The 18,836-nt window shown below is 44.8% G+C and overlaps 1 protein-coding gene across 1 annotated transcript in view; it reads left to right on the top strand.

The window, feature by feature from the left end:
* LOC126986977 (cubilin-like) overlaps positions 1-18,836 on the top strand; it is a 111,020-nt gene that overhangs the window by 70,651 nt on the left and 21,533 nt on the right. Inside the window, exons 18-45 of the mRNA XM_050843552.1 lie at positions 233-423; positions 645-801; positions 1,943-2,130; positions 2,545-2,716; positions 3,362-3,590; positions 4,048-4,181; positions 4,954-5,140; positions 5,364-5,527; positions 5,843-6,024; positions 6,266-6,425; positions 6,770-6,966; positions 7,473-7,641; positions 7,957-8,138; positions 8,978-9,146; positions 9,562-9,746; positions 9,884-10,039; positions 10,347-10,464; positions 10,871-10,956; positions 11,932-12,068; positions 12,320-12,453; positions 12,840-13,079; positions 13,368-13,555; positions 14,625-14,823; positions 15,144-15,356; positions 16,205-16,360; positions 17,121-17,305; positions 17,695-17,832; positions 18,571-18,776. Coding sequence (XP_050699509.1) covers positions 233-423; positions 645-801; positions 1,943-2,130; positions 2,545-2,716; positions 3,362-3,590; positions 4,048-4,181; positions 4,954-5,140; positions 5,364-5,527; positions 5,843-6,024; positions 6,266-6,425; positions 6,770-6,966; positions 7,473-7,641; positions 7,957-8,138; positions 8,978-9,146; positions 9,562-9,746; positions 9,884-10,039; positions 10,347-10,464; positions 10,871-10,956; positions 11,932-12,068; positions 12,320-12,453; positions 12,840-13,079; positions 13,368-13,555; positions 14,625-14,823; positions 15,144-15,356; positions 16,205-16,360; positions 17,121-17,305; positions 17,695-17,832; positions 18,571-18,776 — 4,822 coding nt within the window. The remainder of the gene's footprint in view (positions 1-232; positions 424-644; positions 802-1,942; positions 2,131-2,544; positions 2,717-3,361; positions 3,591-4,047; positions 4,182-4,953; positions 5,141-5,363; positions 5,528-5,842; positions 6,025-6,265; positions 6,426-6,769; positions 6,967-7,472; positions 7,642-7,956; positions 8,139-8,977; positions 9,147-9,561; positions 9,747-9,883; positions 10,040-10,346; positions 10,465-10,870; positions 10,957-11,931; positions 12,069-12,319; positions 12,454-12,839; positions 13,080-13,367; positions 13,556-14,624; positions 14,824-15,143; positions 15,357-16,204; positions 16,361-17,120; positions 17,306-17,694; positions 17,833-18,570; positions 18,777-18,836) is intronic.

The following is an 18,836-nucleotide window of genomic DNA, read 5'->3' as shown; positions in this document are numbered from 1 at the left end:
TCAGGAGAGCACATCTTTATTTGTAATTTCTCAGTGTGATTGAAAACTTAGAAGCAGTGTTTGGTGTCATTAGGAATTCTGTGAAGTTTTATTATTTCACAGTATAACATTGCTTGCTGTATCTCCTGTCATACCATCAAACTGTAATCTATATTTTAGTCAGGAGAGCACACCTTTATTTGTAATTTCTCAGTGTGATGGAAAATTTAACGGCAGTGTTTGGTGTCATCAGGAATCCCGGGGTGTGGTGGGCTGCTGACGGGCGACCGAGGGGAATTCTCAGCACCGACTCTTTCCGACACTTACGAACACAACCTTCACTGTGAGTGGGTGATCCGAGTGCCACGTGGCGAGATTGTGCAGCTCAACTTCACGGAGTTCCAACTGGAGCACCACCACGCCTGCCGCTACGACTACATGGAGGTGTGTGATTAGCGTGTGAGGGTGCCATGTGGGGAAACGTGGAGGAGTATTAGGGAAGAGCAAACGAGGAGCAGAAAGCCCTAAGATGCAGCATGGGAGAACACAGTGTAGGAGAGCACAATGTAAACATACATATCATAGTCTTCATAGCCATGGGCGATAAACATTTAAATCAGTATATCATGGGATTTTACATGGAGTCTTCTGTAACTTGCTTGCAGGTGAGGGATGGAGGCAGTGCGGACAGTCCTCTGATCCGCAGGGCGTGTGGGAGAGACCTGCCAAGCGCTGTGGTGTCAACAGGCCACCAGCTCTTTGTTCTCTTCCACTCTGACTACAGCGTGGCGTACCGTGGCTTCAGGGCGGTGTACCAAGTGGGTGAGTCAGCCAGATAGTGGTTTCATTCTTTCTTTCTTTTTTTTACAGTAGAAGCAGCTCAAGGGCAAAAACTCAATAGGGACAAAAAAGCCCGCTAATCAATGCTCCTATGTAAAGTATAGATGAGCACCCAAAAGGGAGGTCAATTTCAGGTGGAGAGGTGTCGTGATATGATTTTTACAGCAAAGGAGACAGCACAAGGGCACAAAAAAAAGGAAACAATAAAAAAAAAGCCCTCTACTCGCTGCTCCTGTAAAGAATCTGAAGAGGTGGCCGTTATGTATGGTTATGTATGGTTATGCTGTAGATGTGTCAGCCAGGCAGGGGGTTGAGTACCGTACGAGCATGATAGTGTGAGGGCATCAAATCGGGATAGCAGTGAAGGAGTGTGTAGGTACCAAGCGCATGAGTAATTTCGAGAGTATGTGTGTCAAGTAGAATAGTGGTATTGATAGAAGTAGATGAATACAGTGTTCTATATCCATTTATGAACCATAGCTTTAGGAATCGTATACCCACCCTACCCTAACATCATTTAACCCAGTAGCAGCGACGGGCCAAATTTGTGGCTTTACCGTGTAGCAGCGACGGGCCAGATTTGTGGCTCTACCGTTTAGCAGCGACGGGCCAGATTTGTGGCTTTACCGTGTAGCAGCGACGGGCCAGATTTGTGGCTTTACCGTGTAGCAGCAACGGGCCAAATTTGTGGCTTTACCGTGTAGCAGCGACGGGCCAGATTTGTGGGTTTACCGTGTAGCAGCGACGGGCCAGATTTGTGCCATGATATAAACCCCCCAAAATAGATGATACATAATCTGATCACAAATGCTTTGATACATATTATGAAATGGTTTGTGTGAGGGGTGATTTTTTCTCATTTTTCTCGCTCAGAGGGACCATTAAGAAACATGATCCCCGCTGCTACTGGGTCAAGTTCATGAATATTGCAGTAATGAAGTGCTTAATTTTTTTTTGGTAGAAGTTCTGTAACACCCAGATTCATCATTACCAATACTCCATATATCTCCCACTATAACATTCTAACGTACCTGCATTTTAGGAACATTACGGCGATGATGAATCCAGTCATTACAGTTCGATTTTTCATATACGACCTCAAGGCCACACATGTCTCTTACAGCCTGCGGTGGAGAGTTCACAGGCGAGACAGGACTCATCCGCTCCCCGTACAACCCTCAACCATACCCAGGCAACCGAGAATGCATCTATCTCATCAGCCAGCCGGTGGGCAAAGCAATTCGTCTCAATTTCACCTACTTTGACATTGAGGGCGGAGGATACTTTGGCTGCGTGTTCGACTATGTGGAGGTGAGGCTCTGGCGTTCTGTTGTAATGACGGCAGGGTGATGGTTCTCGTTTTACAGTAGAGGAAGCAGCTCAAGGGGAAAAATAAATGAAAATAAAAAAGCCTAATGGTAGTGCCGTGATTGGGTTGGTGTTTATGGTGATGTGGGAAGGGAGGGAAACTTAAGTAATGGAACTGATAGGGTCGTGGGTGATAGGAGTGTTGTATGTTGAGGCTGACGAAGGTGGTTGTGGTGGCGATGGTAATTCATGTCAGATCCAAATTTGTCCTCTTCTGCTAACTTTGGGATGGAAGTAATGAAAGTGGTAGTGTTGTGGGTGATTGGAGTGTCATATTCTGAGACTGACGAAGGTGGTGGTGGTGGTGGGGACGGTTGTAATATTTAAGTCACATCTAACTTAGTCCTATTTCAACAGCTTCGCGATGGCAGGCGGCCCACAGCGCATCTCCTCGGCCGTTACTGTGGTCCTGAAGCCCATCGTCCTCCTCCAGTCCTCTCCACGCACAACTACATGTGGATCAAGTTCAGGACAGATAGCAGCGTCCACAACCGAGGCTTTGTGGCCAACTATACCACCATTGACACGAGTGAGTCTCCTCTGTCTGAGATGAGTAGTAAGGGTGTGCAGTGAATGTACAAGAAGGCTGACAAATGTTAATAAGTTTCATCTTCTTGTAGTTAGATATTATGGATCGTATTCTAAGACATTCCGCCGCACAAGACCACATATTTGACAAGGCTTTCATGGGAGTTGTGGGTATTTCCAGGGGTAGTTTTATGACCCCGGTGGTAGTGTGACCATTCTTCTGTACCATGAACCTGAAGAAACACTCATTAGAACCTGACTGACCCCCTCTTAGACCTTTAGACATAGATGATATGAGAAGCGAAAATGTCTTTTAATATCGACCTATAAGTTGAAGTTGAATTTTTTGTTGAATCATATAATAACTCATATTATTATTCAATATTCTTGACTTCAGCAGTGTTGGGCTGGGTTTACTGTACTTGAATAGTGTTTTTATGGCTTTGTTCACTCAATTAGCCATATTCTTCTATTTCATCATCTATATATTTAATTCTCTGTGTCATAGATGTGATGGGATTACAGTCTTTGTAGCTCATAGTGTTTGTACCCTTAAAACTCTATCTATTGCACTGTGTTTAATAATAATAATAATAATAATGGTAATAACAGTATTAAAATAAACCATCACTGATATGTCTTCCAGCATGTGGCGGGGTGCTAACTGAAATGACTGGGGTGATCAACTCCCCCAACAGCCCCCAGACTTACCCCACCAACACAGACTGCAACTGGGTGATCGACCTCCCCCCCGGATATGTCATTCAGCTTACCTGGCACTCCTTTGCCCTGGAGAGTCACCGGGACTGCCAGTTTGACTATGTGGAGGTGTTTGACAACTCCTCCGTCCTTGGGCAAGGTGGACGCATGGGCACGTGAGTCTCCTAGGGCTTGTATTTAGGGCGCACACACACACACACACACACACACACACACACACAACCCTTATGTCCTCTCAGCCATCTCACTCTATTAAGTATCTCATTTCTTCAATATATTAGCACTCTGTCATGTTACTGTATTATAAGTGAAGCCTTTCTCTTGACCTTCACATCTTCGTAAAGTGAATGTTCAGTAGTAATGCTTTTATCCTTCTGTTTTTATGATGCTAAGGGACAGAGCTCATCTCACTCTGTTAACCATCTCCTTTGTGTGATATATTAGCATCTTGTCACTTTATAAGGTGGGGGGCCTCTCTCTCGACCTACACATCTTCGTAAAGTAAGTGTTTAAGGAGGCAGTAAAGCCTTGATTCTTGTGTTGCGTGTTCCTGAGACGGTAATATTTCAATCCTTGTGGACCTGAAGTTGAACAAGGCCTTTTCTTTCACAGTCGATTTTGTGGCTCAACTGCACCGCCGATCATGACATCCACCGACAACCTGGTCACCATCCACTTCCACTCGGATGAAAGTGTCAATCATGATGGGTTCTCTGCTGTGTATCACGGCCTAGATGCTTCTCGAGGTGACTCAATCATGCAGTGTTTAATTCGTATACGTAATGTCTTATGTCTTAAGGAGCAGTAAGTAGTGGGCTTTTTTTTATATATATTTTTCTTTACGTCTTTTCTTTCCTTAGCTGTAAAAAAAAAAAAATGAAAATGGATATTGCATCTGTGTTCACTAAAAAATACAGCATTAACATGAATTCTATAGACACAGTTGTTAGCAAGACCCATACTATATTGAATTGAATTAGATATATTGTCATTGTTTTATGTTACTAATACAGCTTGTGTGTGAATGTGTGGATGGGTAACGCACCATGATCTGATCGCTCCTTTGACTCGTGATCCCCAGCCAGTATCCTCCCTGAATGAGTTTGTAGCTCAGGTCACTAGTCTTTGGGTACAACTGGAACCTCACATCACACCCACACACTCAGGAGGTGGAACATAACTCCCAAATGACACCCAGTACCCATTAATCGCTGGGCGGACAGAGGGCACAGTTTAAAGGAGATCGCCCATCTATCTCCGCTCTGAGAATCAAAATCAGAACCTCTCGATTGTAAACCAACAACACTAACTACTGCACATCGGAGCTCTGTGTGTGTGTGTGTGTGTGTGTGTGTGTGTGTGTGTGAGGTGAAATAACCCAAGTTTTTATATATTTTCTGTGTATGAATGATAGTTCGTATTTGATCATATGTTTGAGAACTCCCTATCTTTATCCTGCATGGACCATTAAGAAAGTATACATTAAACAGTTCCGTCACACTTATCCTTGTCTGGCAGCTTGTGGGGGACACTACCATACTGAGACGGGCATCCTCACCTCCCCGAACTACCCTGACAACTATCCACATAACCGCAACTGTGAGTGGACCATCACAGCCGCTCAGGGCCACCAGATCCGCCTCACCTTCTTGGACATGCAGATGGAGAACACGTCTAACTGTGGATTTGATTACCTTGAAATCAGGTAGGATGTAAAGCTGTGTGTGGGTTTGGAGAGACCAGGTCCTCTGATCATTCACTCATTCATTCATCCCTCTCTTGAAAATCATATTCCTCTGCCTTCCTTTCGGGATTGTTACACCTCTTCACTTTGCGAGTTATTATAAGATGCATTAATCAAGTGTATGCCTGATGTGCTTCTCCTTCCTCTCTGTCGTTATCACCCAACGCTTCTCTCTTGTCCTCAGGAATGGTGGTTCCTTCACTTCACCGCTGCTAACAAAACTGTGCAGCATGAACACCACTGTGCCAGACGTGTTTTCCCACAGTCACCAACTCTACCTCAAGTTCTCAACCGACTACTCTGTGTCCTACAAAGGCTTCAAGTTACAGTGGGACGCAACAACCACAGGTACCACTGGCCTCATCCTCCTCCTCCTGTTCCTCCTCCCTGTTCTCTTCCTCCTTCTCCTCCTCCTCCTCCTCCTCCTCCTCCTCCTCCTCCTTTACCCCTTCTTTGTTTTAAACCAAAATCATGTGAATTGGAGTCTGTGATGGATATTTTTTATATTTCACTGATGAAGTTTTTATGTGCGTATATTAAATTTTAATAGCTTGAAATTTTTATATCTTGAAAAGTCAAGATAATTAACTAAAATGCACCAAATAACGACACAACCTGCTGAGTAATCCTGCAGCTGGGACTCACTCATTTTTGTCTCTGAAGGCTGTGGAGGAGCGTTGACAGGGGAGAACGGGGGCATCATCTCCCCCGGGTACCCTCAGCCCTACAGCCACGCCAGCGACTGCTACTGGACCATCCGGGTGGCTCAGGGCTCCTCCATCCAGCTACACTTCACAGACATGGACTTAGAACAAGCCTTCCAGTGCTACTATGAGTTTGTGGAGGTGAGGTTGGAAGAGGAATGTGTTTGTGCGTGTGTGTCTGTGTTCATGCGTGTGTGCGTGTGTGCATGTATTTACCTAGTTGTATTTACTTAGTTTTGATATACAGGAAGCAAGCTACACTCATGTGGTCCCGTCTCTGAGTCTCAATTGGTCATTTTGTTCCTTGCTCCTCTGTACCTTTCTCTCCTTTACTTATTTCCTGTGATTTGTACCTTTTCCTCACTGTGCCTTGTTGTAACAGGTGCGAGATGGCAGTACTCATGATGCAAGTCTCCTGGGAAAATACTGTTCCCAGACCCAGGGCCTGATAACAATCAATTCCACCTCCAACACCCTCTGGCTGAGGTACAAGAACCTTGGAGGCTCCAACAGGAGAGGCTTCAAGGCTGTCTATTCCACAAGTAAGCAAAAAAAGGAAATAAAATGTCCAGAAAATATTATATTACCTTATCAATTGTCTTATGTGGAGAAACATCCTGAAAAATGGTCCACAGAGATGCTGCTCTCAGTTGAAAGCTGGAAGTGTTGCTGATGTCTGGGATTTTTTCACTTTTTGTGTGGTTTATGTTTGCATCTCTGCTCATCACCCACAAACTGTAATCCAGTAACACCCATCCTCCATTACTTCAACTTCCAGTCATCAAAAATCACACTGCCTGACATCGCCCACATCAACTTAAATGCTTTCATTTTCTGCTATTTCATCACTACTTACAAGTTACGCCACACAGCATATCACCCACAGATTGTAACCGTGTTCTGAAGGGCCCACGAGGAGTGATCACCACTCCTAACTTCCCTAATCCATACCCACATCTCCGCAACTGCACGTGGGTGATTGAGGCGCCACAAGGGAACAGCATCAACGCCTCCTTCAGTGACTTTGTTTTGGAAGAGCACATGAACGAAGAGACTGGCGAATGCTACTACGACTACGTGGAGGTATGTTGGATGGCCTTAACATTGCCTGTAGCACCCGGGTACCCTGTGTAAATATTAAATAGCTCCTGCCATTCTCTTGTTTTGTGGAGGAGTATTGCCTTTTCCCCTGTGATGGTGCTGCTGGTGTTTACTGAGTGAGCAGACTGTTGGGTGCTAATACATCTTGGAGGAGACGTGGGATTGCTTCTCTGTGAGGGCCTGGTGGACAGCACCATTGTGAAACTTCACTGTTTCTGGGAAGAATGAATTGAGCTAGACTTAAGAGATCTGTATCTGAAAAGTATCATGCATTACCTACTTCTTCAAGCATGAGGAGAACCACAAACATACCTGATATATGACGAGAGAGGTAGAAGAAAAGAAATCCATGTATTACACTCCTGTCAACCGAAGCATGATTTGTCAAGTTAGGATGAAAGGCAGGCAGTAACTTTGAATAGACGTTACAAACTCTACCCAAAAGTGAGACACATGCACGGACACCACCTGACCACGCCGTTCCACAGGTGCGTGAGGCTGAGGGAAGGCAAGGCAGCAGGACTCTTCTGGGGCACTACTGTCGCCGGCCACCGCCACCCATTGCCACCTCCCCGCGCAACAACATTTTGGAGGTGAACTTTGTCAGTGACATGAGTGTGGCAATGAATGGCTTCAGGCTGGAGTGGATTGTTAATGGTGAGTGCTGGACAGAGGTACAGGAAAAGTTTGCGTATATTGATTTGTGTATGTGCAAAATATTGAATAGCAAAAAATGTACCTTCCATAAACCTTTTCTCTATACTTAGGAAACTTGTAATATAGTATCTGTCTGTCCATCCATATCTCCAATGACCTCTCATCCCATAGGCCATGCAGAGGAGCCTCCAATTTTCCTTGTTCCCACATTCCCTCTCCACACACTCAGTTCCTTGCCTGGTATAAGGAGTCATTTGTACTACACTATACTATAAAACCTTGTCAAACCCCAGTCTTCAATGTGACCCCCAACAGGCTGCGGTGGAGAGCTGACCAAGTCTCGAGGCAACTTCAACAGCCCTGGATACCCCAATGCTTACCCGAGGGAGACGCTGTGTGAGTGGTACATCCATACAGACCCAGGGACAAGAATTGAAATCACCATCCATGAAATAGACATTGAGAGCGCTGGCAACTGTGTGTTTGACGTCCTGCATGTAAGTACCAGTCGGTGTGTGATTGAAGACTTCGTAAAATGTGCTCCATCCATGATAGTGTGTGTTTGGTGTGTAGTGCTGGTGATTCATCCTCTTCCCTGGAACTGTGTGATGTGTGGCGCAGTGTGTCCGTCTGTGGCTGTAAAACGTGTGTGAGCAAGTGTCTGGGTGACTAGTGCGATGGTTCACTGTGTAGCTCTGCAGGGTATGTGATTCTGAGGTCGGTTTTATAAGACACTTTTGCCTTTAACATCAGCTATTTCTAAAGGTCAAAGAGGGGGTCATTTGGGTTCTAATGAGTGTTTCTTTAGTTTAACGGTACAGAGGAAGGGTCAAACTACCACCAGGGTCATACAGCTACTCCTGTAAATGCCCACATCTCCCACGAAAGCCTTGTCAAGTATGTGTTCTTGGGCGGCAAAATGTCTCATATATGACCCTGAATACCCCTGTGTAGCTATGCAGAGCTCACGTGTCACAGGCTTAATGTGCAGATGTTATTTGTAATGGCATGAGGTGTGTGTTTAGCTAGTTGGCGAGTGTTGTTGAGGGTGACAAGATTGTGTTTGCCTCACTCTTAACCCCTTGACTGCGAATTTCCTACCAAAAGACATCAAGCTCAGGAAATGAACAAAAAGTGTCTGCTACAATTCAATTAAGAAAATGTAAAGTCCTGCACCTTGAGAGAGTATATCCAGCACACCAATACCACATGGGGAACACTCCACTATCCACCACAGAGGCAGAGAAAGACCTGGGACTACATGTTACCAGGCTACCAGTGAAGGCCAAATCCATACCAATCACAGCGGACGAGTTAAGTTTTACTCTCTCACCAGGTGTATGGAGGCTCGGACAGCAACTCCCCTCTGCTGACTTCCCTCTGCCACCACCAGCTACACCCCGTCACCGTCTCCTCACAAGGGAATCGTGCATTCGTCTCCTTCCAGAGCGACCAGTCTGTGAGGGGAAAGGGATTTAGCATCTCCTATACCAGTCATCATGATGGTTTGTCCTCACTTCACTGTGCTGTTCTCTTGAGTTTATTATGTACTTTTGTTTATTGGTTTTTAAGTTTCAGAGGTATCAAGACAAAAAATTGGTCACCCCCTTTTATTTATTTTTTTTTTGTTGTTTGTTTTTGTTGGGCAATTTTGTTTTTCATTCCATTTTAAAATGCAAGATATATTTATTGATTTTATTTGCTTTTGCATAGCTTTGTAAGCCTCTGATGGGCATAGCTTTCCATGTGATCTGAGCTTCAAATGTCATTATTTAATCTTAAAAGATAGAGGAGGGTTCTGCTTCTCATGCTAAGGGGTTCCCGGCCAAGGCTCAGAGACTCAGCTATTGCATCAGGAGCCTGTACCGATGTGCCGCCCAGCTGCATGATCCTTTCCTTAATCTCACTGCACATCACCAGGCTGTGGCGGGCTGTTCACAGCTCCTGAAGGCACCATCCACACGCCAAATTATCCTGACAACTACAACAATGGGAGCGATTGCACCTGGACCATCAAGGTGGATGCACTTCATGTGGTTGAACTGAACTTCACCGACTTTAATGTCCGGTCCACAGCAGAAGACTGTGGGGATGGGTTTGTGATGGTGAGTGGCAACTTTTAATGTCATACAATTCTGCTGTCTTTGTTGTAAGGACTTCATCACTCTGTTCATCATACGGTGACATTCTTATTCAGTGTTCATGCAAATATTCACTCATTCACACTTTTTCCCTTATCCAGGTATACGATGGTGAGGACCTCAATGCCCCACTGCTCCTCCAACACTGCGGTAACTCTTTGCCTCCTCAGCTGCACTCCACTGGCCGCAGCCTCACCCTGAGGCTCAAGGCTGATGGACAAGCACCCTCCAAGGGCTTTTCAGCTAAATACAAAAGGGTAATTGTTTGTCATAACAGTTAAAATCTCTATTCCAATTGTTTTATGTGTCAAAGTCAGTAATTGTCTTCTAAGAGCTGTCTCAGTTGCCCACGCAGTCCTTTTTATTACTAGTGCATGAATTATAACACTTGGGGAGGAAAGTGGTGACCCCATCGCCCACCCACCACCATGTGTGGGGCAGGCAGCCTTACCTAGGCGTTATAACTTGTCATTCCCATTTTCATACTCAGAAGGTCAAAGCCCCAGAGCCAGATTCTGTCTGTCCAGAAATGAAAGTGTAAGTAGACATGTGCTGGTGTTGCAGGGCTGTGGAGCAACCATATCTGTGGACCTGGATGGAAGTGGCCAGCTGATTTCTCCCAACTACCCCAGTCTTTATACATCTGGCCTCAACTGTTCATGGCACCTCAGTGCACCAGAGGGCAAGTGTCTGCTACTTATATTACTTCTGTACACCACCCAAGACACCCATGTCATCTTGGTCTTCAGTGTCACCTCAGTCATGTTAATCAGGACAGTTCCGTGCTCTCAAACTTTACTGCTGTTTCCCTTCACAGCCTGCACGGAAAACAAGTCAATTTTGAAGATGAATATGAAAACATTTCGATAGCCACTTTAGCATATTGTTCATTATTTCATCTTTCTTCATACAACTGGACTGGGAAGGTGATTGCCATGTATTTTCCATTATGAATAATCTATGGCATAACCTTTTGATGCGGTCTTATTTCTGCTAGTTTCCCATTTTTGTTCCAGTGTGCTTGATAAAGTTTCCCTCTCGTTCATGACATGGTATTTACCGTTACTCTTGATCATGGTTCTCCCCAGGCTCACGCATACACCTTCACATCGTTCACATGGACATCCACCTCGGCTACCAGAGTAACGACAACTGCACCTCCGACTATGTCTCCGTAAGATTCAGAGTTTACTGTCGTATCTCTAATCTTTTCCTCTCATTTCTATTCACAGTCGTATCTTCTTTTTGTTTAACATCCATATTTTCCCTTATGGGGCTGGATGGGCTGTGAGTCTCCCGTTTTTGACAATCATATACGTTCTCATCCCTGGTGTTCATCCTTCTCCTGTCTTCCTCCACACACCATCTCCAGGTCCGCTTTGATCTTCCAGCTGGTCTCCTCTCCTCCACTTCCATCTCTGCACCTCTTCTCAGTACATGTCCTTCCTCCCCTCCACCTCCATCTCTGCACCTCTTCTCAGTACATGTCCTTCCTCCCCTCCACCTCCATCTCTACACCTCTTCTCAGTACATGTCCTTCCTCCCCTCCACCTCCATCTCTACACCTCTTCTTAGTACATATCCTTCCTCCCTCCTTTTAGGCAACAATATTCATTTGAAATACTAGGGGAGTGATTGAAATAATATGGTTAATTTTCACATGTACCCAGACAGCATATACTTAGGCACAGTTGTGGACAAAAATATCAGTCCACTTCACAGTACGAGTGTGTTTCATTAGCTTCAATCTTAAGTACCTAGCAAGTCACATTAGGCAGGGGGAGTGTGAAGAATGATCTGGCAGGGGAGGAGGCAGGCTTGACACATGGAAAGATTTTACCGCATCACAATGAGTTCAGCTATTGTAAGGTGGGTATTTTTTTTGTCAGCAGTCAACTATTTAGGTTAGTATTACAAGATACTTTCGCTTCTCACATCAGCTATTTCTAAAGGTCAAGGAGGGGATCAGTCAGGTTCTAATGAGTGTTTCTTTAGGTTCATGGCACAGAGGAAGGGTCAAACCATCACCAGGCTCATAACACTACTCCTGGAAATGCCCAAAATTGTTACGAAAGCCTTGTCAAATGTGTGAACTTGGACATCGAAATCTTTAGTAATACGACTTAAGGAATCAACTCGGGTATTTCAGGTACTAGATGGGGCCCTGCTGGACTCCCCTCAGCGCGGCCGTTACTGTGGCTCCTCCTCGCCTCGGCCTCTCGTCTCCAACGCCAACCACCTCACCGTCCACCTCGTCAGCAACCAAGGTGTCTTCGTGGGCTTCAGGTGAGCTGCCACAAAAGAGTTATAGGTAACCATCATCATCGTTATTACTGTCGCCTCACCTGTGTCAGCTAGGAGGGTAATACAAAAACCTGGGGAAACACTGAATTAATAATCATAAGTAATTTTCCATCTTGAATGTTGCTAATAAGAAAGTAAGAATTAGGAAATGTGTACGCCAGTCTCATTTTTTGGTCCCTTGAATCTTTACCCACTTAGAGAGATGTTATTTATGTGTCGTCTCATCACCTCAGGGCAACGTACAGTATTTTCACGTCCACCTGTGGGGGCGACCTGACATCAGCCTCAGGAGAGCTGGCCAGTCCCCTCTACCCTGATCCATATCCACTGAACTCTGAGTGTGTGTGGACCATTGTGGCGGGCCCAGGTGAGTGAGGGGAGGCAGCATCTGTTCACCTATAAGACCAACCATTCTGAGGGTCATATTACAAGACACTCGTTTCTCACATCAGCTATATCAAAAAAGTCAAAGAGGGGGTCAGTCAGGTTCTAATGAGTGTGTTTTTTAGGTTCATGGTACAGACGAACGGTCAAACTACCACCAGGATCATAAAACCGCTCCTGGAAATGCCCACAACTCCTATGAAAGCCTTGTCAGATATATGTTCTTGGACGGCGAAATGTCTTATTATACGACCCTCAGTGTTTAAAAGACTTCACATGCATGACAGACCTTTATTGACTGTTACCAAGAATTACCTCTCCCTCTCCACCCAAGTGACTGATCATTCCCTGCTTCTTGTCGTTCCTCAGGTAATCGTCTGCAGCTCAACTTTATCGACTTTGACGTGGAGGAGTCAAGCGGTTGTAACCAGGACTATGTGGAGGTGCATGAGATGAATGCTGCAGGTCCCCTCCTCCTCCACAACTGTTCCTCCTCCAGCAGCTCCACCCTGCCACCCTCCGTCACTGTCCACAACACTCTGTGGCTCAAGTTCCGCTCGGATGGTGTGTCAGCAGGTGGTCGAGGCTTCCTGGCTTCCTACAGCATTAGTGAGTAGTGACTGAACAGCAGAATCTACACCACTTAGCATTTTGGTCTCTTTTTTTCAAGACTGTGGGATTATTACGTCGCTTGAGATACTTAATTAAACAACAACAGCTACTTTGGACTGAACAGCAACACTCGTATGGGAATTGATAATTTTATGCCAATTTAAACATGCATGGACACTTCCTCCCTTCTGCAACATTTGAGGAGGTACGTTGGACCAGGTGAAGCACTCCATCGCAGGCACTGAAGACTCGTGACTCAAGAGGTATGTTTTCCCCTTCCTGCAGTGTTTGGCAGTGAACTGTCTGGAACTGAGGGTGAGGTTGTGTCCCCACTGTACCCTCAACGCTACATGGGCTCCCAGGATGTGTCGTGGACCATCAATGTGCCGTGGTTCGCGTACGTCTCCATCACCTTCCTTGACCTGGATGTGGAGGGCGACCCAGTGGACGATGAGTGTCTTGCATCCCTTGTGGTCAGTAGCACTATCAGTAACTACACCACTGGTCCCATGATACATATATTTTTCTGCACTGGCTTACACTTCTGTCTGGTGATAATAGAGCCTCTTTGAAACTACATAAACTAAAAATATATGTCATCATCATTGTCGTTTAACATCCATATTTTCCCAGTCAAGGTGGGGTTGGATGGGTGATGATTCTCCTCCACATCTGTTGATCTTATGCCATATATTCCTCTATTCCCAATATATTCATAGCCTCCATCACACATCTGCTCCACTTTCTTAGACCTTCCCACTGGCTGTCATCCCTCAACTCTCAACGCCTCCACCTCATTCAACACGCCCCCCTCTGCCCTTTTCACATGTCCAAACCATCTCAATCTTATCTGCCTCAATTTAACAGAAAGGTCCTCAACTCTCAATGCCTCCACCTCATTCAACACGCCCCCCTCTGCCCTTTTCACATGTCCAAACCATCTCAGTCTTCTCTGCCTCAATTTAACAGAAAGATCCTCAACTCTCAACGCCTCCACCTCATTTAACATGCCCCCCTCTGCCCTTTTCACATGTCCAAACCATCTCAATCTTCTCTGCCTCAATTTAACAGAAAGATCCTCAACTCTCAATGCCTCCACCTCATTCATCACGCCCCCCTCTGCCCTTTTCACATGCCCAAACCATCTCAATCTTCTCTGCCTCAATTTAACAGAAAGGTCCTCAACTATCAATGCCTCCACCTCATTCAACACGCCCCCCTCTGCCCTTTTCACATGTCCAAACCATCTCAATCTTCTCTGCCTCAATTTAACAGAAAGATCCTCAACTACAAGTATATGTAATACAGAAAATACTTTACATTGATAGCCTTGAAAATTCTGGTACATGTTATATAAAGGTGCTTCTTAGACACCAAGAAAAGCAGTACTTTCTTAGTGCTTGGCTTCCTACTCTCTTCAGTAGTTGAAGAAAGCAGTAAATATATGTTTTGCTATACCATCTCTGGCTTTCTCAACTTATCAGCTTTTATTTAGAAATTACACACATGCATGTTATTCCTCTTTATCATTGCTGTGAATAGATTTACAATGGACGCTCGGAACGACTCAGCCCAGTGTTGGGGACATTCTGTGGCCACCAGCTGCCCACGGAGCCCATCGTGTCCAGGGGGAGGAGCGTCTTGGTGCGGCTGAATGCCAACCACCTCCATAAGGGCTCAAGGTTCCGCTTCCGCTATGAGGCTGTTTACACCCGAGGGGAAGTAGGCACTCAGGAGACAGGTGAGTCCCACATGGGGGTGTAAATTTCACTTCACTTTGAGAATGTTAAAAACAGCAGCACTTCAGTGGTATGTAATTCATGTCATGTAGTCTATTTCACTTGCAAGTCACTTTGAAGCTATTTTTTTCCCTCCTCTTTCTTGACCTTGCTACCATGTTAATGTAGGAAGTTATTACAGTTACAGAGATTTAGATCATTTCATATTTTCTGCGAAGTAAGAGAACAGCTTAACATTTCTTTTGGTTTGGATTCCCATAAGAGACACGAGAGAAAACAAATCTCCAGTGATAGTCTCATAACAGAGCAACTTCCCCCACAGAGTCAGACAGCAACTGTACCTACCTGGTCACAGTGAACACCACGTACCATACAGGGATCAACCACCCTGGCTTCCCAGAACCCCCAGCCAACAACCTGAACTGTGAGTGGGTCATACAGTCACCCACCCCACATGAACGAGTCTCCATTAGATTGTACTTCACTCTTGAGGAGTCATCCTCTTGCGTCTTCGATCGTATTCTTGTGTATGACGGTGAGTTCGTGTACGATGCTCATGACTTGATAAACTGTGACAAGTGAATCCATTAGACTAGGAGTAAGAACATATGGGTTGTATTATGAGACATTCCGCTGCCCAAGAACGCATATTTGTCAAGGCTTTCGTAGGAGTTGTGGGCATTTCCAGGGGTAGTTTTATGGCCCTGGTGGTAGTTTCATCCTTCCTCTGTACCCTGAGCATAGAGAAACACTCATTAGAACCTGCTTGATCCCCCCTTTGACCTTCAGATGTAGCTGATGTGAGAAGGCAAAGTGTCTTGTAATACCTAGAAGTTTTCTCTTTGGCATGTATATTTTGTGTATCAAACCAAGGACTTCATGGCAGTGAGGACAACACTCAACGCTGTAGGTGGTCAGCAAAGAGACCTGTGAGTGATGGGCAATAGGCTAGTTAGGCAGAGTTGCTATATCCAGACCATTGAAATATACATTCACAAGGAAATTACACAGACCATACAGACCTTTACAATCCATATTAGTGTGCTTTCCTTCTAGCAAGAGAAAAGAGACCTGTGAGTGATGGGCAAAAGGCTAGTTAGGCAGAGCTGCTATATCCAGACCATTGAAATTAACATTCACAAGGAAATTACACAGACCATACAGACCTTTACAATCCATACTAGTGTGCTTTCCTTCTAGCAAGAGAAAGTGAGAGAAATTTAAAATCACAGAATAATAATAATTCCACTAATATGTATGTTTTCAATGTTTGGAATGTTTGAATAATTGTATAGCTTAGTTTTCTCTTAACGTAACATGACTAATAAACTGTGTGTGTGTGTGTGTGTGTGTGTGTGTGTGTGTGTGTGTAACTAATTTCAGGGCTTGGGGGAGAGAGGAACTGGAACAAGACGCACACACTATGTCGGCGCAACCAGCTGCCCTTCAGGTTCACTTCAAGTGGACGCTTCATGAAGATTCGCTTCCTCACAGACTCGTCCGTACAGAGCGTTGGCTTCCATCTTGCGGCACGTGCAGGTGAGGGTGGAAAGGTGTGCTGGACTGGTTGCTGAGTCATGCATTTATAACACATGGAGAAGCTGAGAAGACATACTCAATGCAAATGTTTGGACTGCCAGTAATTATTAAAGACAAATGAAAAAAAAAAAGAGAGAGAGAGAGATGTTTATCAGTCAAAAAGAAATCAACACTGCTGCTTGAATACCGAAGTCAGGGAGGAAGTTCCACATGTGAAGGAATTCCCAGAGAAAAAAAACATCCTTGGGAGGATATATACATTTTTATTTTTATTCATTTATTTATTTATTTTAACAAAGGAACCAGCTCAGGGCAAAAAAAAGAAAGCAAGAATGAAGAAAAAAAACGCTATTCGCTGCTCCCACAAACAGCGCTCAGAGGAGTGGCCAAAATACAGGTTAACTTTGGAAGGAGAGGTGTCCTGATACCCTCCTCTTGAAAGAGTTCAAGTCGTAGGCAGGAGGAAATACAGATGAACCAAGATTGTTCCAGAGTTTACCTGCACGAGGGAAGAAAGAGTGAAGATGAAGAGATGAACTTGAGTCGAAGGTCACATGCAGCGAGGGTGCGGGAGGGGGGAGGCATGCAGTCACTGAAAAATATCTCAGTTGACTTGTGTTGTGTCTTCCAGTGTGTGGTGGGACGCTGCAGTGAAGGGATGAACTTGAGTAGAAGGTCACATGCAGCGAGGGCGCGGGAGGGGGGAGGTATGCAGTCACTGAAAAATATCTCGGATGACTTATTGTGTTGTGTCTTCCAGTGTGTGGCGGGACGCTGCACCAACCTGAGGGCTACATCGCCTCACCCAACTATCCCAACAACTACCCCCCCGCCCAGAACTGTGAGTGGGTGCTGAGGGTGGGCGTCGGGAGGACCATCCGCCTCGAGTTTTCTGAGCTCAAGATTACTAACTCAACGCCGCAATGTGGAGGGGACTACCTGGTGGTGTGTTGCCGGTGTTTTTTTTTGCTTGTTTGTTTTTTTGTTTTGTTTTGTTTATTTACAAAAAAAAGCAGAAGCTATAAGGCCACCTGAAACTATGATGGCTTTCATAAATGATCAAGACAGGTGTTGGGGCAGCAAGGAGTCTCTCTGAAGTGATTTGTTGCTGGACAGTGTTAATATTTATTCTTGCCTTTTACACAGATGCATAATATGGTGTAAATCATTTAAACTGCTCTTGATGTCACCCACCAGTATATGCCCACATTGATTGACTGATTAATTGAATATTACTATCATGAAACTTTAATATATTCAGAGAGCAATGTTTCTGGTATATTTTCAAGAATTTGCCATTTCCTTACCTTACATATTTTGTTTTGCTTTTCAAGATCAAAAATGGAGAGAGTCAATCTTCTCCCTTCCTGGAGGGCGGCAAGTTCTGTGGCGTGTCCATCCCTCAGCCCATGGAAAGTTCCTCCAATGCCCTGCGCCTCAAGTTTGTGTCTGACAATATAGATACAGACAAAGTAAGTATTGGTGTTGATGGAAGGAATAGTTGTGGTGAAGGAAAGAGAGATTGCATTAGTGGTGAAAGAGGAGGGTGAAGAGAGGTTGAAATGCCGAAAGAGGTAACAGTGGAGGAGAAGGAGAAAGTAAGTATTGGTGTTGATGGAAGGAATAGGTGTGGTGAAGGAAAAAGAGATTGCATTAGTGGTGAAAGAGGAGGGTGAAGAGAGGTTGAAATGCCGAAAGAGGTAACAGTGGAGGAGAAGGAGGAGGACGGAGTCAAAAAAAGGAAGGAGCAGCACTGAGTGATGACGAGGAAAAAGATTACAGAAGTGGAAGAAGTTACAGCGGTGGAGATGATGGAGAGAGAGATGAGATGGCTGAAGTGAGAGATTATACCCATGAAGATGAATTACTTTAGATATGAAATGGTTGAAATTAAACGTATTACAGCAGTTGAAGTGTTATTTGCTGTTGAATAGAAGTGTTTAGCAGCCAAAACATACTTAAATTATCTTTGTTCATTTTATAAGTACGAGTGGCTTTACTAGAAAACAGTAATGACGCACAAATCAACAGGAATAAAATAATAACAATAGGAAGCCATATCAGTAGTGGTACCATGGAGCAAATTAACACTCCTGACCTATTACCATGGAGATGTAACTTATTTAGAGGGTTCTGTGTTATGGGTTTCTTGTGAGGAATTATATATAGTTGATAAAACCTCCTACTGACTAGACACATCACTGCTTTAGGGCTTCAAGCTAACCTATCACGAGGTGTCGGACGCCTGCGGAGGAACCCATCGCCTCACGCCAGACTTCACTGCCGCCACGCTCACCAGCCCCAACTATCCCAACTCTCCCGACCCCCACACCGAGTGCACATGGGTCATCTTTGCACCCCAAGAAAAGTCTCTCTCTCTGAATTTTGAGGGACAGTTTCAGATCCCGAGCTACATGTAAGTATCCTTAGTAAGGGTTGTCAGTATTGAACATTTTTATTGACAAAGCTGAAGTAT

Source organism: Eriocheir sinensis, chromosome 63 (assembly GCF_024679095.1).
Source record: "Eriocheir sinensis breed Jianghai 21 chromosome 63, ASM2467909v1, whole genome shotgun sequence".
NCBI lineage: Eukaryota > Metazoa > Arthropoda > Malacostraca > Decapoda > Varunidae > Eriocheir > Eriocheir sinensis.
The sequence above is the reverse complement of the archived record's forward strand: the minus strand, read 5'-3'. Positions and strand labels throughout refer to the sequence as shown.